The 24,996-nt window shown below is 46.0% G+C and overlaps 1 protein-coding gene across 1 annotated transcript in view; it reads right to left on the minus strand.

The window, feature by feature from the left end:
* Positions 1-24,996, minus strand: part of DNAH3 (dynein axonemal heavy chain 3) — a 403,897-nt gene that overhangs the window by 37,137 nt on the left and 341,764 nt on the right. Inside the window, exons 53-61 of the mRNA XM_078777885.1 lie at positions 24,645-24,843; positions 17,540-17,778; positions 15,153-17,055; positions 13,593-13,818; positions 2,868-3,112; positions 2,593-2,709; positions 2,251-2,408; positions 916-1,083; positions 357-499 (exon numbers count right to left, since the gene is read on the minus strand). Of these exons, the coding sequence (XP_078634011.1) occupies positions 357-499; positions 916-1,083; positions 2,251-2,408; positions 2,593-2,709; positions 2,868-3,112; positions 13,593-13,818; positions 15,153-17,055; positions 17,540-17,778; positions 24,645-24,843 (3,398 nt within the window). The remainder of the gene's footprint in view (positions 1-356; positions 500-915; positions 1,084-2,250; positions 2,409-2,592; positions 2,710-2,867; positions 3,113-13,592; positions 13,819-15,152; positions 17,056-17,539; positions 17,779-24,644; positions 24,844-24,996) is intronic.

A 24,996-nucleotide genomic window follows, 5' to 3' on the forward strand; every position in this document is an offset into this window, starting at 1 on the left:
CATAGTTTCGATTTAGAATAGAAGGATATGTTGTTTTTTTGGAATCCTGGAATTCCTGTGACTGGTGGACTGTTCATGTCCATGGTTTGAGAGGTTCAATTGGGTGAGGGTTAAGTTGGTCATCAGACCGCAAGGAGGCCATTTTCACGGTGGTGTCCGTGGGGAAAGGTGATTTGGACTGACGGACGATAACTTGATAGCCGAGAAGGTAAGTCTTGTTTTGGAGACCTTTTGGAGACTAGGAGACCCACAATTCGTTCCAAAGTGTAAGTGTAAAAGCGGACTCGTAATGACGGGAGAAGACAGCAAGACCTATGAATTTCCCATACTCTGGAGACCCAAACAGGTCTTTGTACCGATTAAAGCGGATGATCTCCTGCCGCAGCACAGTGTTCATAGATTCATTGTACACCATTGGGTAGAGGGCCATCACCATCTCAAGGTCAACGTTCGGGGGGAGCTTCGATAAGATGTCTGCCGCCATATCCTCAACGACCGCCTGCAGAAGTCAAGAATCAAAATTAATTCAAACCGATAATCTACTGAGTTCCCTCCTACATCCTCCACCTCTCCTTCCCACCCCTCCCCCCTTCACACTTCACACATGTGTGCCTTGTTCCTTTAAAACCTTCTTGCATGTCATTGTGTCAGAACCAGTGTCCAAATTCCCAAGCTCCTTTAATCTCTTCTCCCACACCAGACCCCCAGGCATTGTGTCCCTCTGTCCTAACCAATCCATATCTACCTATTGTCCTGTATAGTGTATGCTGCTGACAGTTTCCCTCCTGGTGTTATCATTTTAAACACTTGACATTACTACGTTGTGCTGTTATGCATGTTGACATGGTTGTTGAGCAGTATGGTTGTGGTGCAAGTAGTGATGGTAAATTCGAGCAACTAGTGTGACAAAGTGACCTGTGGGAATTTTCCATCAGCTCCGGATTGTCGTGGTAGGGTGAGGAGCACACTGTTGAACAAATGATTGGTCTCCTGGTTGTCCTTGGTAATGTCCGCGTTCTCATGCAGACCAAACACTTCAGGTGGGGTGATATATGGCAGACTGCGGATGTAGTCCACGTATGACTAAATATAGTGGAAGGCAAAGAGGGAAGGACGGGTGTTTCAAAATCCAAGCAAAACGCTGAAGAACTATTATGGATTCATGAGAAGAAAGAATAAAGGAATGAATACAGGGTCATGGGAGAGAAGAGATCACGCCAAAGACAACAACCACTGAGGGGACTATTGGGGATGCCTCTTCACATTAGTTGTACCCCCCCCCCCCCCCCAATGCAAATCGGGGGCCAAATCCTCCCTGTTCATCCCTGCTGCCTGGTTTCATCAGGGCAGCACAGTCAGTCATGGTCAGATTGCTGATCGGTCCCCATGGACCAGCCCTTTCGCTGTTGTCCTTTTTTTTGTCTCTGTGTCTCTGTGTCTCTCTGTCTGTGTGTCTCTCTGTCTGTGTGTGTCTCTCTCTGTGTGTGTCTCTCTCTGTGTGTGTCTCTCTCTGTGTGTGTCTCTCTCTGTGTGTGTCTCTCTCTGTGTGTGTCTCTCTCTGTGTGTGTCTCTCTCTGTGTGTGTCTCTCTCTGTGTGTGTCTCTCTCTGTGTGTGTCTCTCTCTGTGTGTGTCTCTCTCTGTGTGTGTCTCTCTCTGTGTGTGTCTCTCTCTGTGTGTGTCTCTCTCTGTGTGTGTCTCTCTCTGTGTGTGTGTCTCTGTCTCTGTGTGTCTCTGTCTCTGTCTCTGTGTGTCTCTGTCTCTGTCTGTCTGTCTGTCTGTCTCTCTCTCTCTCTCTCTCTCTCTCTCTCTCTCTCTCTCTCTCTCTCTCTCTCTCTCTCTCTCTCTCTCTCTCTCGTGAAGGTGGGGATACACCATAAGGTATGTGGGGGATCTCTGGGTCTCTCCTGCGAGATCCATCGGCTGTCTCCCTGCCGTGGGCGTGTTTGAGAGAACTGTCTGGGGCTATACACAACAACCACCACCACTTAGGGGAGATGTTCAAGCTCGGTGTTTTGAATATGAGGCGTGGACGCACGTTTCCGCCTTCGGGTGTCATTGGCCAAACATAACCAAATTGGATTGCAGAGCTTACAAGGCAACCTGTACCTGACTCTGTAGAACAAGTACAGCACAAATGTACCACAAAGAGATAGTTCCGGACAAGGCAAAGGTACCTCGAGTGGTTTTACATGAGTTCGCTTGACGACGGCGATGATAAGTTCAGACACTAAGGGGTCTAAGTTGCGAACCTGATAAGGACCCTCGAGTGGAACGAAGTAAATTCCACTGGGTGTGAGTTTGTAGATCGCCGAGGAAAGCAACTCTTCACTGTAGAAGGTCGAGAGGAGCGAGTTGAGCAGCCGGCGGTCTTTATCGTCCGTCACTCGACCCCCATAATTGCATTCTCCTGTAGAAGCAAGAAAATGGCGGCAATTAGTACACCTGAGAAAGGATACGAGGGTAGGAGTGGCTGCACAATATAATAACAAATATTCCGCCGGCGTGTTGGTGGTTGAGTTTGTAAAATGCTTCCATGTTAATATTATCCAGCTAATTGTACGTGACGTGGGGTATCGTTTACGATCGCATACCTGTCAGGTATCTCAAAGCTTCGAGGGGTATGTGCTCGTACTCATTGAGGAACATCTGGATCTGCCGCATGCTTATATGCAGGTCCGACTCGTTAAACTCGTACGGGATGTTCCATCCTGGAAGAACGACAGTGGGATTCGCAGGCAATCATCATCACACCAACTTCTTATTATTTATTTATTTTACACTTAATGAAAAAAACCCCACAATGTCCCCTTAAAAGGACTCCCCAGCTTGTGCACAGAGTAAAATGGGCGACAATGTAAAATCTCACCCAGAGGGCCGAATGTCCTTCTTTCCTGCACCACAGCATGGAAGAAGCAAAGGCCAAACAGAAGTTTCTGCCAGGCCTCAGACTTCCTGCAACTGCTGAAGAAGTCAGCGTCGGATATTGGGTCGTTCAGGTATGATTTCAAAAGGTTTGCACGCAAGCCTCTCGGCGGTTCATTGGTCATCTTGACACCGTTCTGCAGGATGCTCACTGGGAACTTATCTGAAGGATAACTCGTCAACCAAAGTCTGGGGGCAGATTTGAAATGAGTCAAACATAATGTTCAGCATTTTCAACCGTTCAAGGTAAGGCACATGCCGCTACCCATCGCTGAAACCAGCCCCCACCCCCTTGCAGGACCACGCAGGTCATATTAACAGTTATCGAGACCTCAAGCCAGAAAGGTTCATAGATACAAGTTAAGCTGGCAGGATGGGCCCAGGCCCTACAGTAGTGCATCTCAACCTTTTATTTATTTATTTTGCTGAGCATTCTCGAGTTTGCTTGATCCACACGGGGACGTCAAACCAAATTCTACCATTTCAATGTGTATTATGTTTTCATCAACCACGAGTCAATGGAAGGGAGAGTAAAAAAACACCTTTCCCAGGTAGATCAGCAATTTATAAGTTCTTCGTTCTTATGCAGAACAAGGCTGTGGGGTAGCATCATTGGCTGAGGGTGTGGCTGTGCCGCTGAACAAATGCCCTAAGCCCTCTGCTGCTTAGGGCAGGAATTTGAAACTTGGGCATGGTGCCGGCAATAGCTCGCCTACTCTCCTACTCTTCGCGAAGGACACGTTGAGATCTTTAATGCCCATCAACGAATGCTGGCAGACGGGACGCCAGTTTGACGTCCGTCCAAGGGATGGCACACATTGATGAATCGTCCTGCTTGTAAAACACCGAACTGACAGTTTACAACTGAGTCGGGGTTCAAACCCATGCTAGACGGCTTGAAGGTGAGTGCGTGTACCTCCAGGCCATCTTGTCAACCCAGGAGCGGCACTGCATCAGCAGCAGAGCCACGCTCCCAACAATGAGCAGCCACTGGCTGCATAAGAATTGATGTTGATACATGATTGTTCATGTTGTTTCAAACTCACCAAGTTGCAAACATGGGCAATGGTCTTTATATCCGGTGCCATCTATATTATTACAAGGAAGGGGAAGGCGGAGGCGGGGGGGGCAGTGGTGGTCCATAGCCAGACTGTGGTAAGTGTAGTATTGTCTGTGTGTTTTGAGTAGCAGTTACATTACCATGCAATAGGGACCTGTCAGATTAAGCTGTTTGTATGTGACGCTGAGGAAGCAGTGTATGTAATTTAAAGATAGTGTTACGTGGTCCCCTCGGTGAATACCTGGTCTCGGTGACCCCCGGACCGTGAGAGGAACTTCGCCAGAAAGCTGTATTATATATGCGCTTTCGCCACGCAATCCATATGAATTTCACCCAAGAGACAACTGACGTTCAAGGATATATTTCAATGGGAATGACCATACAATTTCAATGACACAACCACGGAGATTTTCCCCGAGCAATCAACCATATACAACCATCAACAATTCCCAATTCACAAGCACTTCCCTATGAGTAAGATGGCCATCTTATGTATGTGTGTCCCGGTGAGTACTCACAACCCCCTTTCGGTCTCTGCTCCTCACAATGTCTCTGGGCCCCTCCTGACCAAGATACTGGTCGGCGTCGCCGCACTCGGGCGGTTGAACGAACCCCGGGTGGACGTTTCTCCACCGGGCAGGTATCGTACCAGGCACCGTGGCTGCAGCCCCTCGTGGCCACGCGAAGCGGGTACAGTAGAGCAAGCCAAACCCCACGCCGCTTGCAAGGCGCGTTAGGCCCCAACGTGCGACCCGCACGCGTCTGTTTAGACGGTGCCACGAACGATGCCAGACGCGGGGTCGATGTACGGCCCCACGTCAACTTGACGTCTCCACCGGGCAGGTACACGTCCCGGTAATTCCTCTCGCCAGACAGGCTTCGGAACGCCGCTTTTCCACGCAGCGCAAGGTCGATCCCACCTTTTGTCGGAGCGGGGCGAGGAAGAATACTACTCGTCCTTTTTTCCTCGTGTCTTTTCCTCTTCCGTTTTCGGTCACTTCCGTTTCCGGCCACTTGTTCAGAAGGGCTCCTGACCCTCCAATCACAACAACCCTTAATATACTACACACGGATAAGCAAAGACCTGAATGGTAATCCACATACATTCACATAAATATGTAACACTCCCCCCCTTCAAGAAAGAAAGTTTGAACCCAGCGACAACTTTCTTTGCCGGCCAATTTGGAGAAACAAACCAGATAACTCAACCCCCCCCCACATTATCAGTTGCCCCCGGGCACAGTTATCACTTAAAAATAAAGCAACCAAAATTTCACCACAACCCCTCCAGATTACTCACTCTGGACTAAGCACCAGCAACGACATTGTCCCTGCCAAATCAAACTCCATCTCATGACCCTCTGACTTTGACCGCCAGTTTCTTGTGAATGAAGGTTAAGGGGTTGATCAAAGATCCAAAGTTAAGCCACTCGATAGCACTTTTTCCGGGAGGCCAAGCCGAGTATTCACTACATGGATGCCTTTAGGAACGTGGAGTTCACGGTTAGTCCGTGCAGGAAAGTTCTCTACATGGGCGCCTTGAGGAACGTGGAGTTCACGGTTAGTCCGTGCATGAAAGTTCACTACATGGACGCCTTTAGGAACGGCGTTCACGGTTAATCCGTGTAGGAATCTTGGCTCGGCGGCTCCGCCGCATTCAGTGCTTCAACTTCTCAGAACTTCCCTAATAATTAGGGTGGGACCACTTGTCCCTGTAGTCCCATGAATAGCGGTCTCCTTCTCGGCCACTACTTTGCCAATCCTTCCTTCGGGAGTGGCCGTAACTCCGGGAGCCTACATAATAATATTGATTGCGGCCACCACCAAAACTACCGCCCAGGTGTTCTCTCCTGTAGACCTCTCGACTCCTACGAAATGCCTTCCCTACTGTTATGGTCCGACCCTCCAAATCCTTGCCATTCCAATTCTTCTCTGCCTCTCTGGCGTCTTTTGTGCTGGCAAACGTGACAAAGCCGAACCCTCTTGACTGTTGCGTTTCCCAGTCTCTTACCAACCGCACTTCCACCAGCAGCCCATATCTGTTGAAGACAGAGGTCAGAACTTCTTCCTCTGTTTTGAAGTTCAGTCCCCCTACAAATAACTTGGCACTTTTGTCGCCATCCCGAGCTGGTGTGGCATTATTTTCCCTGCTGGGCTCTTTACCAACCCTCAGGTTACCATAAACTTGACCCCCGGCCAAATCATTCCCGATAACCACAGATACACCCTCTACAGGAAGCGTGGCTTGTAAACCGACGGTGACCGGTCCTGACACCAAATCGGACTCCAAATGGATGACATGAAGGGGAGCACTAACACCGCCCCCGATCCCCTGTAAACGAACACTATCCCCCGTTGCCGTCTCCTCGGACCATGGCAAAATGCGTTCAAGCATTAAAGATTGATGTGCCCCTGTGTCCCTCAATATCCTAACCGGTTTCCGGTTAGTCGAGGCTCCATCCCGTTACACAAACCCCTCTGAAATAAATGGTTGGTAACCCTTTTGATGGCGATTTCTCACAATGGCCATTGCGTTTGGAGTCGTAGTAGTCGGACTCCGCTCTGGGTCTTCGCTTTTCATGCGGTAACAACTGGACATCAAGTGTCCAGGTTTCTTGCAAAAAGCGCAAGTAGGCCCGGAGGAAAAACTCGTGGTCTGCCTCGGGCCCCCCGAACTATAAGTTTGTCTTGGGCCCGCATCCCTCTGATTTCGAACAGGTGGGGTATCATAGTTGTCCCCATAATCATCTCGAGGCCGCCGCCATGTATGGTCGTTCTCCGCACCTGCTGTTCCCCACCTCCCCTGCGGAGATCTAGGCGAGGAGTTAGGTTCGTGGACCCCTATTCGGTGGGTTAAGGCATAATCATCTGCCATGGTGGCTGCGTCCCACAACTTTGGTACTTTCTTTTCCTGCAGGTACACTTTGATGTCCTCGTGGACACACTGCTGGAATTCCTCCACCAGGATCAAGTCCCGCAATGTTTCGAAGTCTTTCCCGACTCCTTTTGACTCACACCACCGATCAAACATGTTTTCTTTCACCCTGGCAAACTCCACATGGGTCTCACTCTCCCTCTTCCTGGCATTCCTGAATTTTTGCCTGTAAGCTTCCGGAACCAACTCATAGGCCTTGAGGATGTGCTTCTTCAGTACCTCATAATCTGCACATTGGTCCATTGGTAGCGCCGAATAAATTTCCTGAGCTTTCCCCACCAGCACACTTTGCACGAGTATGGTCCAGGCCTCCTCCGGCCAGTTTAATTGTCGAGCCACTTTCTCAAAGTGTGGAAAAAATTTCGCGACTTCTTTTTCACTGAACGGTGGAACCAGCCTCACATGTCTGCCCACATCCCAGGTTTTCTGGTTAGGTGTCGACCCCGTCAGCAAGGGTGGTGCCTCTCCCCGTTCTCTCATTAACTCCAGCTCCTTGAATTTGATTTCTTGCTGAAGCTCCATGTCACGTTCCTTTAATTCCCTTTCCGCTTTTCTCTCCTCTGCTTCGAGTTCCCTTGCAGCTCTCCTCTCCTCTGCTTCTGCTTTCCTTTCCTCTGTTTTCATTCTTTTTTGGAGTTCTCGTTCCACTCTCCTTTCCTCTGCTTGTTTCTCTTCTCTCCTCACTTCTGCTTTCCTTTCTTCTTCTGCTCTTTCCTTTTCTGCTTTCCTTTCTTCTTCTTTTAACCTTTCCTGGAGTTCTCGTTCCACTCTCCTTTCCTCTGCTTGCTTCTCTTCTCTCCTCTCTTCTGCTTTCCTTTCTTCTTCTGCTCTTTCCTTTTCTGCTTTCCTTTCTTCTTCTTTAATCCGTTCCTGGCTCCGTAATTGCAACTCCAGTTTCCGGAGCTCAACATCTTCTGGTTCTTCGGGTAGCCACTCCCAGGCTAACTCGTCCCATGTTCCTAATCCCACCATAGATTGTATCACCGTGGCCTGCAACTCTGCCTTCCTCAAATTAGTTCGGACCTCCAAGTTAAAATGTTTGGCCAATTTCAAGAGGTCCGACTTTAGCAACGCTCGGAACTGTGCCTCACTCGGGGTTACCCCAAAGTTCTGTGCCACAAACGCCATGGTGTCTATCGTTAACACCTGTTAACCTTCACCCAAGACTTTACCCCAATTTCTCAAAAAAATTTACCAATTAATAATTAATTAATAAATTTTAATTAATAAAATATTATTATCTATATTATAATAGCCGTAGATGATTCTGTCTGTCTGTCTGTCTATCTGTTGGGTGTCTGTCCGGGGTGTGGCTTACTCGGTTTGCAGAGTAGCTCCACCCATAGCTCCACCCATTCTGGGAGTGGCTATAAACAAATATCCACCATTTTATTAACTCGCATAGCTTTGAGTCCTGTTTTGTAGGCCCGTGGTGTCTTGCTCTCCCCCAGTTTTATTTCAAATCAAATTCGATAAATCATTTCATTTTTCACAGTCGCTAACATAGTTTTAGACTCGGTTGAAAAAAAACGGGAAGAAAATCCGATGAAAGTTGCCGTTTATAGAACGAAATGAATTCTCAAAGGCCTGTAACTTCAAGGCCATTGAGTCTCTCTCACGCCTTTATCTCCAATCTAACTCACCATATAATTTCATTTTTATCGATGGTTTTACTTTTAGACTCGGTGTCAGAAATAATTGAGAACAATCCACACACGCGGGAAAATGCAGAGATATATTTTTTAAAATCGCGTCATGGTGTATCATACACCGCCCAACATGACACCGCCGGCAATGTGTCGATATATATTAAAAATTCGCTTTTGCTTTTCCGTTATGATATATTACTATTTCGTTTGATGATAGTCGTCACAAAAACGTCAACAATGATGCCGACATATATTTCTTCGTTTTTATTTCATTCAACATATTAGCCGGAAGTAAAATATGTTTCAGGAAATTACCGAGAGATATTTCTTCGTTTTTTTTATTAGTTATGTGCGCATACACTTTAAATAGGTTTATTTGAAATCTTTAATTTTCCACAAACATTCCACACACGCGGGAAAATGCAGAGATATATTTTTTAAAATCGCGTCATGGTGTATCATACACCGCCCAACATGACACCGACGGCAATGTGTCGATATCTATTTTAAATTCGATATATCATTTCATTTTTCACAGTCGCTAACATAGTTTTAGACTCGGTTGAAAAAAAACGAGAAGAAAATCCGATGAAAGTTGCCGTTTATAGAACGAAATGAATTCTCAAATGCCTGTAACTTCAAGGCCATTGAGTCTCTCTCACGCCTTTATCTCCAATCTAACTCACCATATGATTTCATTTTTATCGATGGTTTTAGAGTCGGTGTCAGCAATAATTGAGAACATTCCACACACGCGGGAAAATGCAGATATATTTTTTAAAATCGCGTCATGGTGTATCATACACCGCCTAACATGACACCGACGGCAACGTGTCGATACATATTAAAAATTCGATATATCATTTCATTTTTCACAGTCGCTAACATAGTTTTCGACTCGGTTGAAAAAAAACGGGAAGGAAATCCAATGAAAGTTGCCGTTTATAGAACGAAATGAATTCTCAAACGCCTGTAACTTCAACTTCAAGGCCATTGAGTCTCTCTCACGCCTTTATCTCCAATCTAACTCACCATATGATTTCATTTTTATCGATGGTTTTGGACTCGGTGTCAGCAATAATTGAGAACATTCCACACACGCGGGAAAATGCAGAGATATATTTTTACAAATCGCGTCATGGTGTATCATACACCGCCCAACATGACACCGACGGCAACGTGTCGATATATATTAAAAATTCGCTTTTGCTTTTCCGTTAAGATATATTACTTTTTCGTTTGATGACAGTCGTCACAAAAACGTCAACAATGATGCCGACATATATTTCTTCGTTTTTATTTAATTCAACATTATTAGCCGGAAGTAAAATATGTTTCAGGAAATTACCGAGAGATATTTCTTCGTTTTTTAAAATTAGTTATGTGCGAATACACTTTAAATAGGTTTATTTGAAATCTTTAATTTTCCACAATATAATTTACTTGCCATTTATCATTTGATGATTACGAGACAAATTCCTCTTGAGGATCGTGACAATTCATGCGCTGCGTGGAAACTTCTATTTCCAAAATGAATGAGACGATCGATGAAGAACGCAGACTTGAACAGGATGCAGCAAGAAAACGAATGAGACGGGCGAACGAGTCCATCGACGAACGTCAATGCAAACTTGCGGGGTCACCCGTGGGAATCCCACGGGCATGGATGTGTGTGACATTTCGACATATTGAGTTAGATGCTGCACATTCATTTTTACAAAATGGTTACTGGCAAGTCATCAGATCCAGAAATGGTGTAAAAACCACCGTTTAGAGGCCATTTTTCCCCGCAAAGCGGGGGTTGGCCTTTTCGGGGACCGTGGTAGTTGTTGTTTTTTTGTCCCCTTTTTGAAGCAATGTTTTACGGCCGGATGCCCTTCCTGACGCCAACCCTTTTTGCCGCCTTCAACGACAAACAGGGAATTACCAGTGAACTGGTACTCAATTAGCCGACCTCGGAAGGATGACAGGCTGAGTCAACCCCCCTGGCATTAATTCGGCGATCGACCGAGATTCGAACCCAGGATCCTAAGCCGGCACCCTAGCCGCTAGCCCAACACCAGAAATGGTGTCATGAACACAATTTATTTACGCACAAGCACAAAAGCAAGACGGGCCGATTTCCGATTCCGACGGGCCGACGGGCGAGACGGGCCGATTTCCGATTCCGACGGGCCGATTTGGAGCAAGAAAAAGAACGAGACGGGAGAAAAAGGAGAGAAACGAGACGGGGAAAGCCGATTGGAGAGGCGAGTGAGGCGCGATTGGAGAGGAGTGTGAGGCGCGATTGGAGAGGAGTGTGAGGCACGATTGGAGAGGAGTGTGAGGCGTGATTGGAGAGGAGTGTGAGGCACGATTGGAGAGGAGTGATTGGAGGGGAGTGTGAGGCACGATTGGAGAGGAGTGTGAGGCACGATTGGAGAGGAGTGTGAGGCGCGATTGGAGAGGAGTGTGAGGCGCGATTGGAGAGGAGTGTGAGGCGCGATTGGAGAGGCGTGTGAAGGATTGCAGAGGAGAGGAGTGTGAGGGATTGGAGAGGTGAGGGATTGGAAAGGAGAGGGATGTGAGGGTTTGGAGAGGAGAGGAGTGCTAGGTGGAGAGAGGAGAGTGTCAGGTGGAGACAGGAGAGTGTCAGGTGGAGACAGGAGAGTGTCAGGTGGAGAGGAGTGAGGGGTCACATATTATGTGAAATAACTAAATTCACACCATTTCTGGATCTGATGACTTGCCAGTAACCATTTTGTAAAAATGAATGTGCAGCATATAACTCAATATGTCGAAATGTCACACACATCCATGCCCGTGGGATTCCCACGGGTGACCCCGCTAGTTTTATTATGTTATACAATTTTAGATCCCGGACGTAGACCCAATTGCGAAACCGCAAATCGTAATTTGGACGAGCCCCCAATTCTGTTACGTGGTCCCCTCGGTGAATACCTGGTCTCGGTGACCCCCGGACCGTGAGAGGAACTTCGCCAGAAAGCTGTATTATATATGCGCTTTCGCCACGCAATCCATATGAATTTCACCCAAGAGACAACTGACGTTCAAGGATATATTTCAATGGGAATGACCATACAATTTCAATGACACAACCACGGAGATTTTCCCCGAGCAATCAACCATATACAACCATCAACAATTCCCAATTCACAAGCACTTCCCTATGAGTAAGATGGCCATCTTATGTATGTGTGTCCCGGTGAGTACTCACAACCCCCTTTCGGTCTCTGCTCCTCACAATGTCTCTGGGCCCCTCCTGACCAAGATACTGGTCGGCGTCGCCGCACTCGGGCGGTTGAACGAACCCCGGGTGGACGTTTCTCCACCGGGCAGGTATCGTACCAGGCACCGTGGCTGCAGCCCCTCGTGGCCACGCGAAGCGGGTACGGTAGAGCAAGCCAAACCCCACGCCGCTTGCAAGGCGCGTTAGGCCCCAACGTGCGACCCGCACGCGTCTGTTTAGACGGTGCCGCGAACGATGCCAGACGCGGGGTCGATGTACGGCCCCACGTCAACTTGACGTCTCCACCGGGCAGGTACACGTCCCGGTAATTCCTCTCGCCAGACAGGCTTCGGAACGCCGCTTTTCCACGCAGCGCAAGGTCGATCCCACCTTTTGTCGGAGCGGGGCGAGGAAGAATACTACTCGTCCTTTTTTCCTCGTGTCTTTTCCTCTTCCGTTTTCGGTCACTTCCGTTTCCGGCCACTTGTTCAGAAGGGCTCCTGACCCTCCAATCACAACAACCCTTAATATACTACACACGGATAAGCAAAGACCTGAATGGTAATCCACATACATTCACATAAATATGTAACAATAGGTTAGACCTTAATTTGTGGGCGTGAACACCTCATGTGGTAGGTGGGGCTAGTAGGTGAGAACTTTTCATGAGAAAGGTCACACATCTGTCTATCCAGTGTGTATCAGCCATGGTGGTGTAATGTGCTGTGGAAACGGAAGTGCCATCTGCAATTATTTTTGTATTGGCGCTGCCCACATGGGCGGGACTACAAAAGGAGAGAACTCCGCCCAGGAAGGAGGGAACAGGAGAGACCTGGCTTGAGAAAGGAGGGAACAGGAGACTTGTAGATGAGGAGAAAGAAGAGGCCTCGTTGTTCAGACCGGAGATCACAAAAGCCTTGTGTGGAAGAAGGACAAGCAAAACTGATCACGGAGTTTTGGAGGTGACTAATTGTGGCTTAATCTCTTGGATTGACCCAAGCTGACATCACCCTGTTTTTCTGGAGCGTGAAGGAGTAGGATGGAGAGCAGACCAGGAGCCGATCACAGACCAGGAGTCCACGAGGCCTATTTGAGGAGGTGAATTGTTACTGGCATTGCACACGAAACGCCATCTGCATCATGCTTGTTTTGGCTCTTGGGAGCTATTTGTCTCACACCTGGTTCCCAAAGAGATCTACTTTGAGACTGGCGTCCACCCTGCGCATCAGAGAAAGGGAAGTCTTGCCTTTACTTGTTTTGTTGTATGAGTGAGATCTGTGGTGCCCAGTGGGTTAGGAATTGCTTTATTTCCAATCATTGTACAGAAGTTTGAAGATCACCATTTAAAATTTTTAATTGCCTTCATTATTTTGGCCTTTGTTTCTCAAAATTTTTTCTCAAATAATTTTTTTTCTCAAAGAAATGATCCTTTGAGAGCAGTAAAGTTAGTCAATTAGTTGAATAAAATATCATTCGGTCCATTTCCCAAGACTACGGTCTCAGCGCTGAGGTTTGTGTGTTAACAGGAGCTTCAGGCGTGACAATATATTATGTACGCACATTTTGTGGACGTAAAAAAAAACATGACCCTTTGCATTTATCGTATGTTCAACACCACGTGTAACGGGTCGTACTGGATGCAAAGGAGGTGCGGAAGGCAAAGCGAGTATGGCAGCTCGGCCCGCTCGCCAATGCCAGGGACTGCATCGCGGTCCGAACGGGTTCCTAGTGAAGGAGAAAGCTGAACGGGTTGTTGAAATATCACAGGAAGGTGATTCACATCGAGCAGGCCATACCTGAAGTTCTCGTTTGTATTTTCAGGTATGATAACATCTTCACAAATTTTCTCAAGCCTTGGCATCCAGCTGGTACAAAGATGGCAGTTCTGCAGCACCACCCATTTCCCAGCGAGTATCGCTTCATTGATCATGCGTTCGGCGATCGGGCCCTGACCCTGACCCAACGATAGGATCTGTGTCCGGGATCCGCCCATGCCGATATCTTCGGCATACTTCAGCAAACCTTATGGAAGAAATGAAACACGAACAAAAGAAAGGCCAAATGCTAAAAAAAAGAAGAAAAAAAAAGAATCTCTAGAGCAGGGTGGGAGAGGGTAAACCTTTGGTGGTTAACATTTGCTTTATTAGAGGTCTCTATCCATTTGATCTGTATTCCAATGAAACTAGCAGTGTGAAAATGAGTTATTCTCTATAGATAGGTGCCATTATTAAGTTGAATTGTTCTCATTAGCAACGGTACCGCCCTACGGGTGGGGCTTTAATTGGGAAGCCCAAATGAAAGGCAAAATATCAGAAATTGAAGGGTTTTTTAAATTTTAAACGATTCATATAAACATCCGCTAAATCATATCACACGCAAATCATCAAAATCTAAACAGTACATGGCGCCCATTTTGAAAAAAGATTGAATTCTGAAAAACAGAAGCGGCCGCTACACGTCTTTCTCGGTCGCACGTTTATGTGTGAAGAGTGCGCGCCAAATCTGTAACACGGAAGCAGCCGCTACACCTGTTTCTCAGTCGCTTTGCACACGCTGCCGTGTTTCTTCAGAGCCGCACATTTATATAGGAAGAGTTCAACAGGAGTCGATCTACTCTCTCCTGGTACATAGAATAAACTGTATTTGTAGAATTTCAACAAAAGCCACATCACTGTTCATATCGGTAAATATTATTCCATCGTGTTTGGAAAAATTGGAAAATTGGAAAACTTGGAAAAACAATATAGCCTATTTTACTCCAGGGGGTCCTCGGATTACCCACCCAAAATATCGTTGCGATCGGTTCAGCCGTTTTTGCAGTACCTTCGAACGACAGACAGACAGACGGACGGAGAGATGGACATTTGGTGAATTATAGTAAGATTGTGATACAAGCATGAAACTTGGCAGTGATGTTCGTATATAGATACATTCTCTTTAAAAACAGTTGATTAGTCAACTCGAATTTCAACATGGCGTCCATCTTTTCTCAAAAAGGCCGCCAAAATTGCTAAAAAGTGTCATAAACTTTTAAATGTTGAATTTAGGATGTACGAGGAGCAATTTCCAAAAAATCACAGAACTACGTGTTTTCTCTAAGAAGTCGTGAAAATTTTCAATTTCTCTTAATTAGGTTTAACAACCTCATAGATAATTAATATGTAGTTCTGCGATTTTTTTTGTGGTCTATATATGGTAGCATAAGCCACAAGTTGCGGTTGATGTCGTTTTGCGGTTGATGTAGTTTTGTGGTTGTATTGTGACAGTCGTACGTGATGAACAGATTGTTTGGCTTTGTAAAAGGGGAATAATGGGAACGGATATCAAGAAAATATGGAAATGAAATTGAATCTCACCCGCCATTGGATCTGCACCAGGAGATAGTACAAAGACGAGGGGTGTACAGCAGCTGGAATCAGCAAAACTCTTGACAAGGTCAAAAGTCGGAGGCTCAATGAACTGGCTACCGATGCTCTTTGAGATGTAGTCTTGCACAGCGGGGACGATCTTGTCTGGGCGGAAGCACCGGAGAACGACAAGCCTGTGCAGACCGCTGAGAGAATCCCAAGTCCCGGGAAAGCTCTTAATATGTGGAGTAGCTGAATCACAAATGGCCTTCCAGGAAGTAATGTTCTCTACCACGTGCTGGTGGAGACCGGAAATGCCCTCGACATCCGAAGCACGAACAATCTCTGACCACGCCTTATCCGTAAGCCAATCAGGTGCTGGATTAATATACGGGTTCTCCAAGGCAATGCCACCGGTGAGGAGGAACCGCCAGACGTTGTCATTTACCTTTCCCTGTCCTTTCAGAAGAGCAATTGTTAACAGCAGTGAGAAGAGCAACTTGTCCTTTTCAAAGAGTGAGCGGCAGACATTGCTGTACATGCTGAGTGTGAAGTGATTCGTAATCATCTGGATCCTTTCCTGGAGTACATTGGATTTGCTACTGTGCACAATTGAATGGACGAAGAGATGTATGTACCAGCTCAAGGAGTACTGGTACATCGGCTCAATGTTGGTAAGATTGGATATGCAGAAAAAGATGATGGACGAGTGCACCGCAACCGGTCTGTAACCGAAACGAGTCTCGTCGATTTCCTTCTCGGTCGCCATGGAAATCTTCTGCTTCACGGATATCTCTTCGGAAAGAGTTTTGGAGGAAGACAACACTTCGATGGCAGTTTCATCCTCCAGGATATTTCCCTCAGATGAAGACAGTACCTGCAGGATCTTGTCCTCGATTTCCTTGAGCTGTTTTCTGTTCGAGGCTCCCTGCACTATCAACTGGTTTTTCACTTTATCTAACTGCGGTCTCTCTTTTGCCGCAATGATCCCGAGCAGCTGGTCCTCCAAACCCAATGGAGTTATCATGAAGTTAAGCAGACACACTTTGACTGCCACTTCCGGAAGGTAGTGCGGATTGCGCAGTGTGGTTGTTATGTAGAACCTGAATTCATGGGAATACTCGATTATCTTCTCCCCGAGTCGAATATACTCCCCACCTTGATGTTTGAAGGTCTGTTTCAGGAGAACAGACTCCAACATAGGATCCAGGACTTCACCGACGTTCTCCAGGAGGACTGGAGAGCCGAATTGGATGGCATTTTCAAGGCTTCTTACGTACGTGGCATCCGACAGCTTTAGAATAACCAATTTGTTGTCCTTCTCCATGTTTTTCACCCACTTGTTGGCCTGCTTTTGGGGGTCAATGATAAGTGGCCATCGACGGGAGTTGTACATGATAATCCCATTATCCACTGAAAAAGTGTCGGAGGGCAATCCAGCGATCTGCCAAGCTCGGATCTCAACGGGGTCGCCGAGGGTACGACTCAACGAGAAGGTATCGGAACAAGGTAGGAGGCATCTCTTGCACAATCTGTGCCAATCATCTAAGCATTCACGACGATAGTCAGTAGTGAAAGCCCCGAGGTAGGCCACGGTTCCGGCAGCGAGCAGCACGTCACCTGTTAGGTTGGCGTACGTAATATCCAGAAGGCGAGCTGCTTCGGTCCACCGGTCCTTTTCTCCCCCAAGGCCTCCGATGAGTTTCTCAGCACGTTCAAGCTTGCAAGAACACAACTCGATGTTGGCTTCCAGCTTCAGCTTGTTGGTGTTCATAGTCTCAAACTCTTCGTTAAGGGCCCCCAACTTGTCTTCCAAAACCTTCAGTTCATTCCGTTTCGCGGTCACCTTTGTGTTTTGAATGGACACCTCTGCTTCGGCATTGTTCAGGCACTCCTTCTTTGGTGCCACGACCTGCAAAACAAATGGGACTTCAGCTTTTTCAATCAATTCTCATGATTATCTCTCATGGTACTGTGCTCATCAATGGTGAAGAATCACCAAAAACATTTTTTAAGTTCTAGTATCCAGATCTTCACCAAAATCGAATCGTTTCGTCCTTGTCACACACCCAACCTCTCCAACAAGGTTCATTCAAATCCATCCACAACTTTTTGAGATATCCTATACACACACAGACAGGCAGACAGACAGACAGTTGTGAAAACATAACCTCCGTCAACCTTAGGTGTCGATAAGGTGATAAGGACAATAGCACACGACAGACAAATCAACAATGTGTTTAGGATTTACACCGATAAGCACTCAGCCCAGCCCAGCCCAGCACTCACAATGAAAGACCAAACAAGATATTCGGACTTTCCTCGTTTATCTCCTCAATTTGCCACTTTCAAGCGATTTAACCATTCATTTCCTTCGCTATGCAAGTGCTCCTCACCTTGGCCACTCGATCATACACCTCCAAGGCACGGACCCACTTGCAGAGGCCCTCACAGGCTGAAGACACGTTCTTAATGACGCTGGGTTGGAAGTCTGCATCGCCAATAAACTTCTCTCGAATACGTTTCATCACGGCTATCGGAATGTTATCCTTATCGAACGTCTTCAGACTGCCCAAGAACTTCAGGTCTCCCAAAAGTTTCTTGGATGGGCCCCAGAAGTCTTCGATCATGCCTCCTATGGACAGTCGTTGAGAAAAATCGAGATTTCCTCTTTACTGTTAAAAATTGCATTCATCATCAGGTAACAAACGTTTCTTATTATTGATTCATGCGGTTATTCGTTTTGCATTATGCTAATAGTTTGCCGGCATTGATGATTGTCATCATATTTATAACTAACAAGTTGGGTCACCCGATCAAGATTGGGTTATTTGGACTTTCATGAGAAACGACTACTTACACTTGGTGTCATTACTTGGTGACTGTGCACCCTTTGTATATTAATTTCCATTCTGCATGCACAATATAAATACTTATATTGATATTTTTACCGCGTAGCCCATCAGGCAAAGACATCTAGAACGGTGTTTGTCCGTCTGTATGTATGTATGTATGTATGTATGTCCCCTCAAACGTATACCAATCAGAGCTGAGGATCTGGTCACATGACAGGGTGATGTGATTACGTCTGATGTCATTATGGCGGTACGGCGGCTGACTCCGCACACCACCATTTTGATTAATATGCTGTTCAAGGCGACCATATCATCAAACCTGTCATATATCACAATCGCCATGATCTACCTTTACGTTTTTCATTCTGTGTGAAACACAAACAAACCGATTGTTAAAATGACCATCAAATATCGAAAGCATCAGCGTTACGTCTCTTCCAACAAAACGGTACATATCGGCCTAAGGCGTTATGACTCGTCTTCGGACTGCTTCAGACAAATGAAGCCCAGGTTTCTTAATACAGTAGTGTATCGTTTCAGTAGTATCGTTTCAGTAGTATCGTTTTCATAATAATAATAATAATAATATAGTAAATATAACCATAACACCTTAATCCCAATGTCGTGAATGGAAGGTTAATGGATTGAAGCGGTGTATGGTTCATGATCAATGATCTAAGCGGTGTTCGGCACTAATATTAATAACCGAGGAAGTAAGGAATTAGCCTCGGTTTTTTAATGGTAATATCATTTTCGAAATAAAGATAACATAACGTTAATATTATAGTAAATCTAATCGTAACACTAATCCATTCGTAGTGACTACAAACGTATTGGAAGTTAAAATATATCATCTTCTACATATTAAAGTAGCGGCAGTTTTGTGTCCGTTACGTCATTATGTCTATGATGTCCTTACGACGGCTAACTCCACCGACCAACATTTTAATTTACTCGTAGGCCTACACCCGCTCACTACGGGAGCTGCAGAAAGGGTCATTCCTCTTTGGAGTATATAAATTACAGTTTACAGTCGATCTATGGTCGGGTCTCAAGAACATTGGGTGTGTGTTCATTTACCAAGTTTCTTGTGGAGAGATCACCAAGTGGCTTAAGCATTCGAGCAAGCACTCCATTCAAAACCCTTAAGGAATGGCTGGCTTGGCAAGCGCTAGCTAGCTACTTGGTAAATGAGCACACCTCCAACCCTTGTGGGGTATATAGATTACAGTAGATCTTCGCTCAGTTCTGGAGGTAAAACTTACGTCATGGATGTCGAGATTCCTCCAAATTTCTTTGTTTAATGTTATAAACAGCATTAGCGACTGTTTGAAAAGCGAATCATATGTGTTTGTGGTTTATAATATATTATAAGCCCGGCTACACCGCTGTTAGACTTTTGGTCTTGTTTTTGTGTACATAGTCGAGGCTCATATGAGAGCTAACACATATAACATATAACAAGCATTACGCCTCGGTCCCCCGTCGGGGAAGTGATGTGAGTTGACAAAGTGGAAGACGCAGAAAACATGCTATGATATGATATTTCGCTCACAAGGTTCAGACATACATGGCGGCGGCCATCTTGGATTTTGACGTGGCGACCCAATTTTAAACAGCTTTCTTCCTTGTGCCGAGATACACCCACACACCAGATTAGAAGTTGGTACTTGGCTTATTTTTCAAGATATTCAGCTCACAATGTTCAGACATACATGGCATCAGACATACATGGCGGCGGCCATCTTGGATTTTGACGTGGGTTGCACCCACACACCAAATTCGAATGCGGTCCTTAGCTCACGCACGCACGCACGGACGGACGGACGGACGGACGGAAGGACGGACACACGGACGGAGGGGAAAACCATAGTCCCCCTTTCGCTCCGCTGTGCGACGGGGGACAATAAAGGGAGTGGGAGACAAGAGGGTGGAGATAGGGGGAAAAATTGCGGCATAGTATCAATTCTTTCCTTTTATAACACTGCCTTGTAAATGCGTGCCTTTTGCTGACTCAATACAAACCGTTTCCCAAGCTGTCCGATTGTCAGCTCAATTGGTTAAATATGATGTGTGGAATAGAGAGTTAACCCCTGCAATTTCGTTACAGGATGTTGTCAGTTGTCATTTCGTTCACATTTCGTTCACCTTGCCATTAACCAAAGTTTCCACCTATGGTATCGGCCGGTCGTCTGATAAATCACTGTGAGATGTTGAGAGCACAGCATTCTATGTGGGGGTTTTTTATGTTTGTATGGGGTAGGCAGTGATTACCAGGTAGACCTGGTATAATGTATAGATTAGTGTGCTCTGATTGTCATGAAGAAGAAGAACCACCTCGATGTACTATAAGTAGGGACTTTGTATTCGACCGGACTGTCAGGTTAAGTTCAGACCCAACAGTATCTTCGTCCACATTACGAGGAGTGGGGTATGTTAATTAGCTCAGGGATTATGGGAAATTATCCCTTGTACGTCGTTATCTCCGTAATTTATTTCCTATGTCCCTTTTGGCACAGCACCATAGACACGTAGCCAGAATCCCACATTTAAAGGCCCTAATAATAAAAACATACCGGAAGCCAGGACATTGAGCGCTGCCGCTGACAACCCTGACTTTGGAGGTACACATAGGTCGGGCAGGCCAAGGCCACGCCCCGAGGAGCCGTGATTGGTCAGGGTTTTGATTGACAGGAGGACTGGTAAGAAGCACATGCTGATTGGCAAAGCACGACCGATGACGTCAGGGCGCCATGTACCAGTAGTTGGAGCGGCGGACATTTCCCCTTCTCGTTCTGGATGTCAAAGCGAATGGTTGTGCTTGCTCTCTGCACGGGGAGGCTTCAACGCGAATGCCCGCATTCCGAGACTTTGCTGGTAGACGTGAAGAGGTGGAAGAGCCACGGACGGAGAGCTGCAGTTTTCCAGGCAGGAACGACGAGTGGACGAGCGGTGCTGGCTCGCTGTAGTGCGAGACACAGCGAGGCCGGGTTCCTGCCAACAAACGGGTGGTTACAGCCAATGAACGGGCAGTTCCCGCCAACAAGCGAGCGGTTCCCGCCGACGCACCGGGGAATTTTGATGACCCCTGACCGAGACCCCACCAGCGATCAGAGTTAAGGGCACACACACACATTTACTTTCAGTTATCCTTCCCTTTCGTCTGTTTTCAAGTCTGTTTGTGGGGACATCCCATTTAGCAATTAAGTTTATCGCGCATTTTCTTTGTACCTGCATTTATTTAAATAAACCCTGTATTTTTGGACATTTTAAATCCGTTTTGTGTGAGTTGTTTTTTGCAGGTTTGAGGACTCCCGGTGGGATCCGTGAAGGTAAATGCTCCGGTCCCCCCTCCCCCCCTGCCTCTTGCTCCCCCACGCGTATTCTCCGCTATATTTTTGAACTGAACGCTTCAGAGTTAAAGCTCGTTTGGCCTTCCGTGCTACCCTAAGGTATTCACCAAGGGTAGTCACGCGACAGTATTTTTGTGCAGAATGAGCTCGTGAGGGGAGACTATGTTCTCCACCGAGTGCTGTTCTAGTTCCTCCTTTTGCTGTCATAAATGTCTCTTTTCAGCGCTTGCAAGGCCGTGAGCACCAAGTTTAGGTGGGAAAACATAGCCCCCTTGGAGGCCGTGGTAGAATTGGGTGAAGTGTCATTGAAGGGGGTTCCCTACACATCGGTCAGGCCACGGACCAATGGTGAGGGGATGGGCCTGAATCATCAGGCAGTGACCTCGGTGGGCAAGGTTATAAAAGGTGGAGACAGCCAGAAATCCAGGGGAGAACTTGTCTGACACGATGCCGGGAGGGCACTGCAATTGGCAGCTTGCCAAGTGGAAGCCACGACCCATCCAACCGCCGCAACGCCCACTTCACACATTCACGTCTCTGTCGCCCAGCATGGGACGCTTTGGCCTGCACAGGATGTTCTCGCAATCAGCTTTTACTGGGTTTGGCCCAACACCTCTTATTGTCTTACGAATTACCCCAGTCTCTCTATCCTGATGCATGATAGGCCGAAGGCATAGGATCTGCTGTTACTTGAACTCTTTGTGGGCGCGTATGTCGGTAATGGCCATCTTAGGGTTAGTTTAATCGGAATTGGATCCAATTTGTTATTGTTTAGTGCTTGCTTCCTGGACATTCCTGAACCTGTTGTTATTGAATCAATACAATTTACAAACCTGACACAATCTCTGTGTAGATTATGTTTGTTCTGACGGTTTCATATGGTGGTTCTGTAAATCTCGTTTCAGGTAAATTATCCGTGGCCCACCATACTGCCAGGAGCTCATATTACAATGATGCGATATTTGGATGCGAGTATCCAGCAGGAGGTTTTTTAAGAGGGTGACTGTCGCAGTCGTTTGGTACCCCCAGACACGGATGGGGGTTGAGGGGAAATGGGAGTGGATTGTACCCATGAATTGACCCTGAGTACCTCCAGCACATAGGCAAAATTTGGTGGATTGGCCCAGCGGGTTTTTGTCTCTCTGATTTTTGGACAAACACACAAATATATGGAGAATTGTCTTGTGATAGATGGGGGTGCAGGGCGGTGGGTATGGGAGTAGGTTGTACCCAGAAATTTACCCTGGGCACCCCCGGCACATATGCAAAACTTAGTATGGATTGGCCCGGTTGGGAGGTTATGTTTTCACCCCTGCTTGTTTGTCTATGTTTATCTGTCTGTGAGCAGAATATCTGGTGGGTGGGGGGGGGGGGGGTGGGGGGGGGGGGAAGGGTGGACACTTATCCAACCAAGTTATGGACGGATTTAGAGGAAAGGTGGGGGGGGGGGGGGAGAAGGGTGGACACTTATCCAACCAAGTTATGGACGGATTTAGAGGAAACTTGGTGGACCGGTTGGGTGTCTGACAGGGACAAATATATTCGATTTTGGTGAAGATCTGAATATGGATTCGGATATGAGAATCTGTTTTTGTTTTGTTTTTAAAGTGATTTTTCACCATTGATAGATAGGGCTAAACAACATATAGCAGGATATCTCAAAAAGTTATTGATGGATTTGGACAAAACTTGTTGGACAGGTTGTGTGTGTGACAAGGAAGAATTGATTCAATTTTGGTAAAGATCCGGATCCGGATCCAACTAGTATAATTTTTAAGTGATTCTTCACCATTGAGTGATATGGCCAAAAATTATATATAGCAGGTTATCTCAAAGTTGTGGACGGATTTGGACGAAACTTGGTGGAGAGGTTGTGCATGTGAAAAGGACTAACCGTTTCGATTTTGGTGAAGATTTGAATATGAATTTGGCTACAATATTTTTTCATTTTTAAGTGATATGTTAATTCATATGGTACACCATTGAGAGATCGGGTGAAAAGCGATATATAACATGATATTTTAAAAAGTTATGGACGAGTTATGACTAAACTTGGTGGACGAGTTGGTTAGGTGACAAGAACAAGCCGATTAGATTTTGGTTCAGGTCCGAATCCAGATCCGGCCTATCAATGGGATACAAAACGTAAACTGTTCACCAGGCGGAGGTATGCTCTCTACTGAGTGCCGTTCTAGTTTTATTCTGAAATAATCAGAATCACTACAATTTAACACAGGTGGAGGCCAATTAACTTGGTGTGTGATTTTGATGGTGATAGGTTACACCTGAGCTAATTTACAATTGCTTTTTTTAAGGTGGGGGGGGGGAAGGGTGGACACTTATCCAACCAAGATATTGTAGTTTTGTATTTATTTTGTTTTTCTCTAGGAAGTTGTGGGTTACGATGTGTAAATAAAGGTGGAAAAAGTCTGATTTAATGCATTTTAATTCCAGGCAATAAGGCAACAAAAGGTGTAAATTTTGAAATGAGGGTGTAGACTTTCTATATGCACTGTACATACACATGCTCCGTTATATGTAGAATGTAGATATATATGCTATTTTGCATTATGCTGATGATTTTTGCATTGTGCTATCATGTGTATTTTATTTATTTATTCAAGTATATTGATTGTTTGCATTGTTTGCATTGCATTGGTCATGTTTTGTATGTTTGCATTGTTTGCATTGGTCATGTGCAAACCAATGTGCATTGGTTGCACATTTGCATTGGTCATGTGCATTGTTTTGTATGTCTGTTTGTGTATCTGTATGTCTATCACCCCCAAGTTACAATTTTAACTGATCTTCACGAAACTCCACCAAACAGTAGAGTTCATCATAAGGAAGAAACCTATTTATTTTGAGGTCAAAACGTTAACATAGGCCAAAGGTCAACAACATTGCCAAATTTCTAAAGTCCTCAATTTCCATCCAATTGACTTGCAATTTGAAGAGGATTTGCATATTTGGTCTTTGAATTCAACCATCATTTATTTTTAAGGTCAAATCTGTTTTGGGGATGTCGCAAGTATCGTGCTCTGCACGACATATTTCTTGTTTATTTATCTCTTGGGTTGAGGGAGAATTCACAAGGCATTTCAAAAATGGTAAGTGCTGCTTCCTTGCTTGATACTTAGCAATGAAAAAGGATCGAGCACGGACAAATAACCATGGGTTGTTAATCATAGTACAGGCTTCAATGGGCCTCCCCTTGTGTTGCAGTTCCTTGTAAGGGAACTCCTGTTATTATCTTGCATGACACTATCGCACCTTGGCCTAGCTACACTTACCAGAGCCGCTGGGGTCAGGCTTCCTCTCTGGCTTGATGCCCTTCATGACGCAAATGCTCTCCATGACAAGTTTCACAGGACCTGGTGGATTCTGCATTGCCTTCACCATCGAGATGTCAGCTGGCTTCAAGGTGTCCAGGGCTGACAGTGCGGCTTCCAAAGCCGGCATTGCTTCGGCGACATCGGCTTCACACTCCTCCTGCAATATGGGGGTTAAGATCAAGGCCGTTAAGTTATTGCTGGATTCACTAGAAAGATTGCAAGAGAATCTGTAATAAATCATCAGAGAGATTATAATTGTATTGCTTGGTTAGCATACAGCATCTCCATTGTTCGTCACCCTCGGTGTTTC

This window comes from Myxine glutinosa, chromosome 1, assembly GCF_964187855.1.
Source record: "Myxine glutinosa chromosome 1, kmMyxGlut1.1, whole genome shotgun sequence".
Lineage (NCBI taxonomy): Eukaryota > Metazoa > Chordata > Myxini > Myxiniformes > Myxinidae > Myxine > Myxine glutinosa.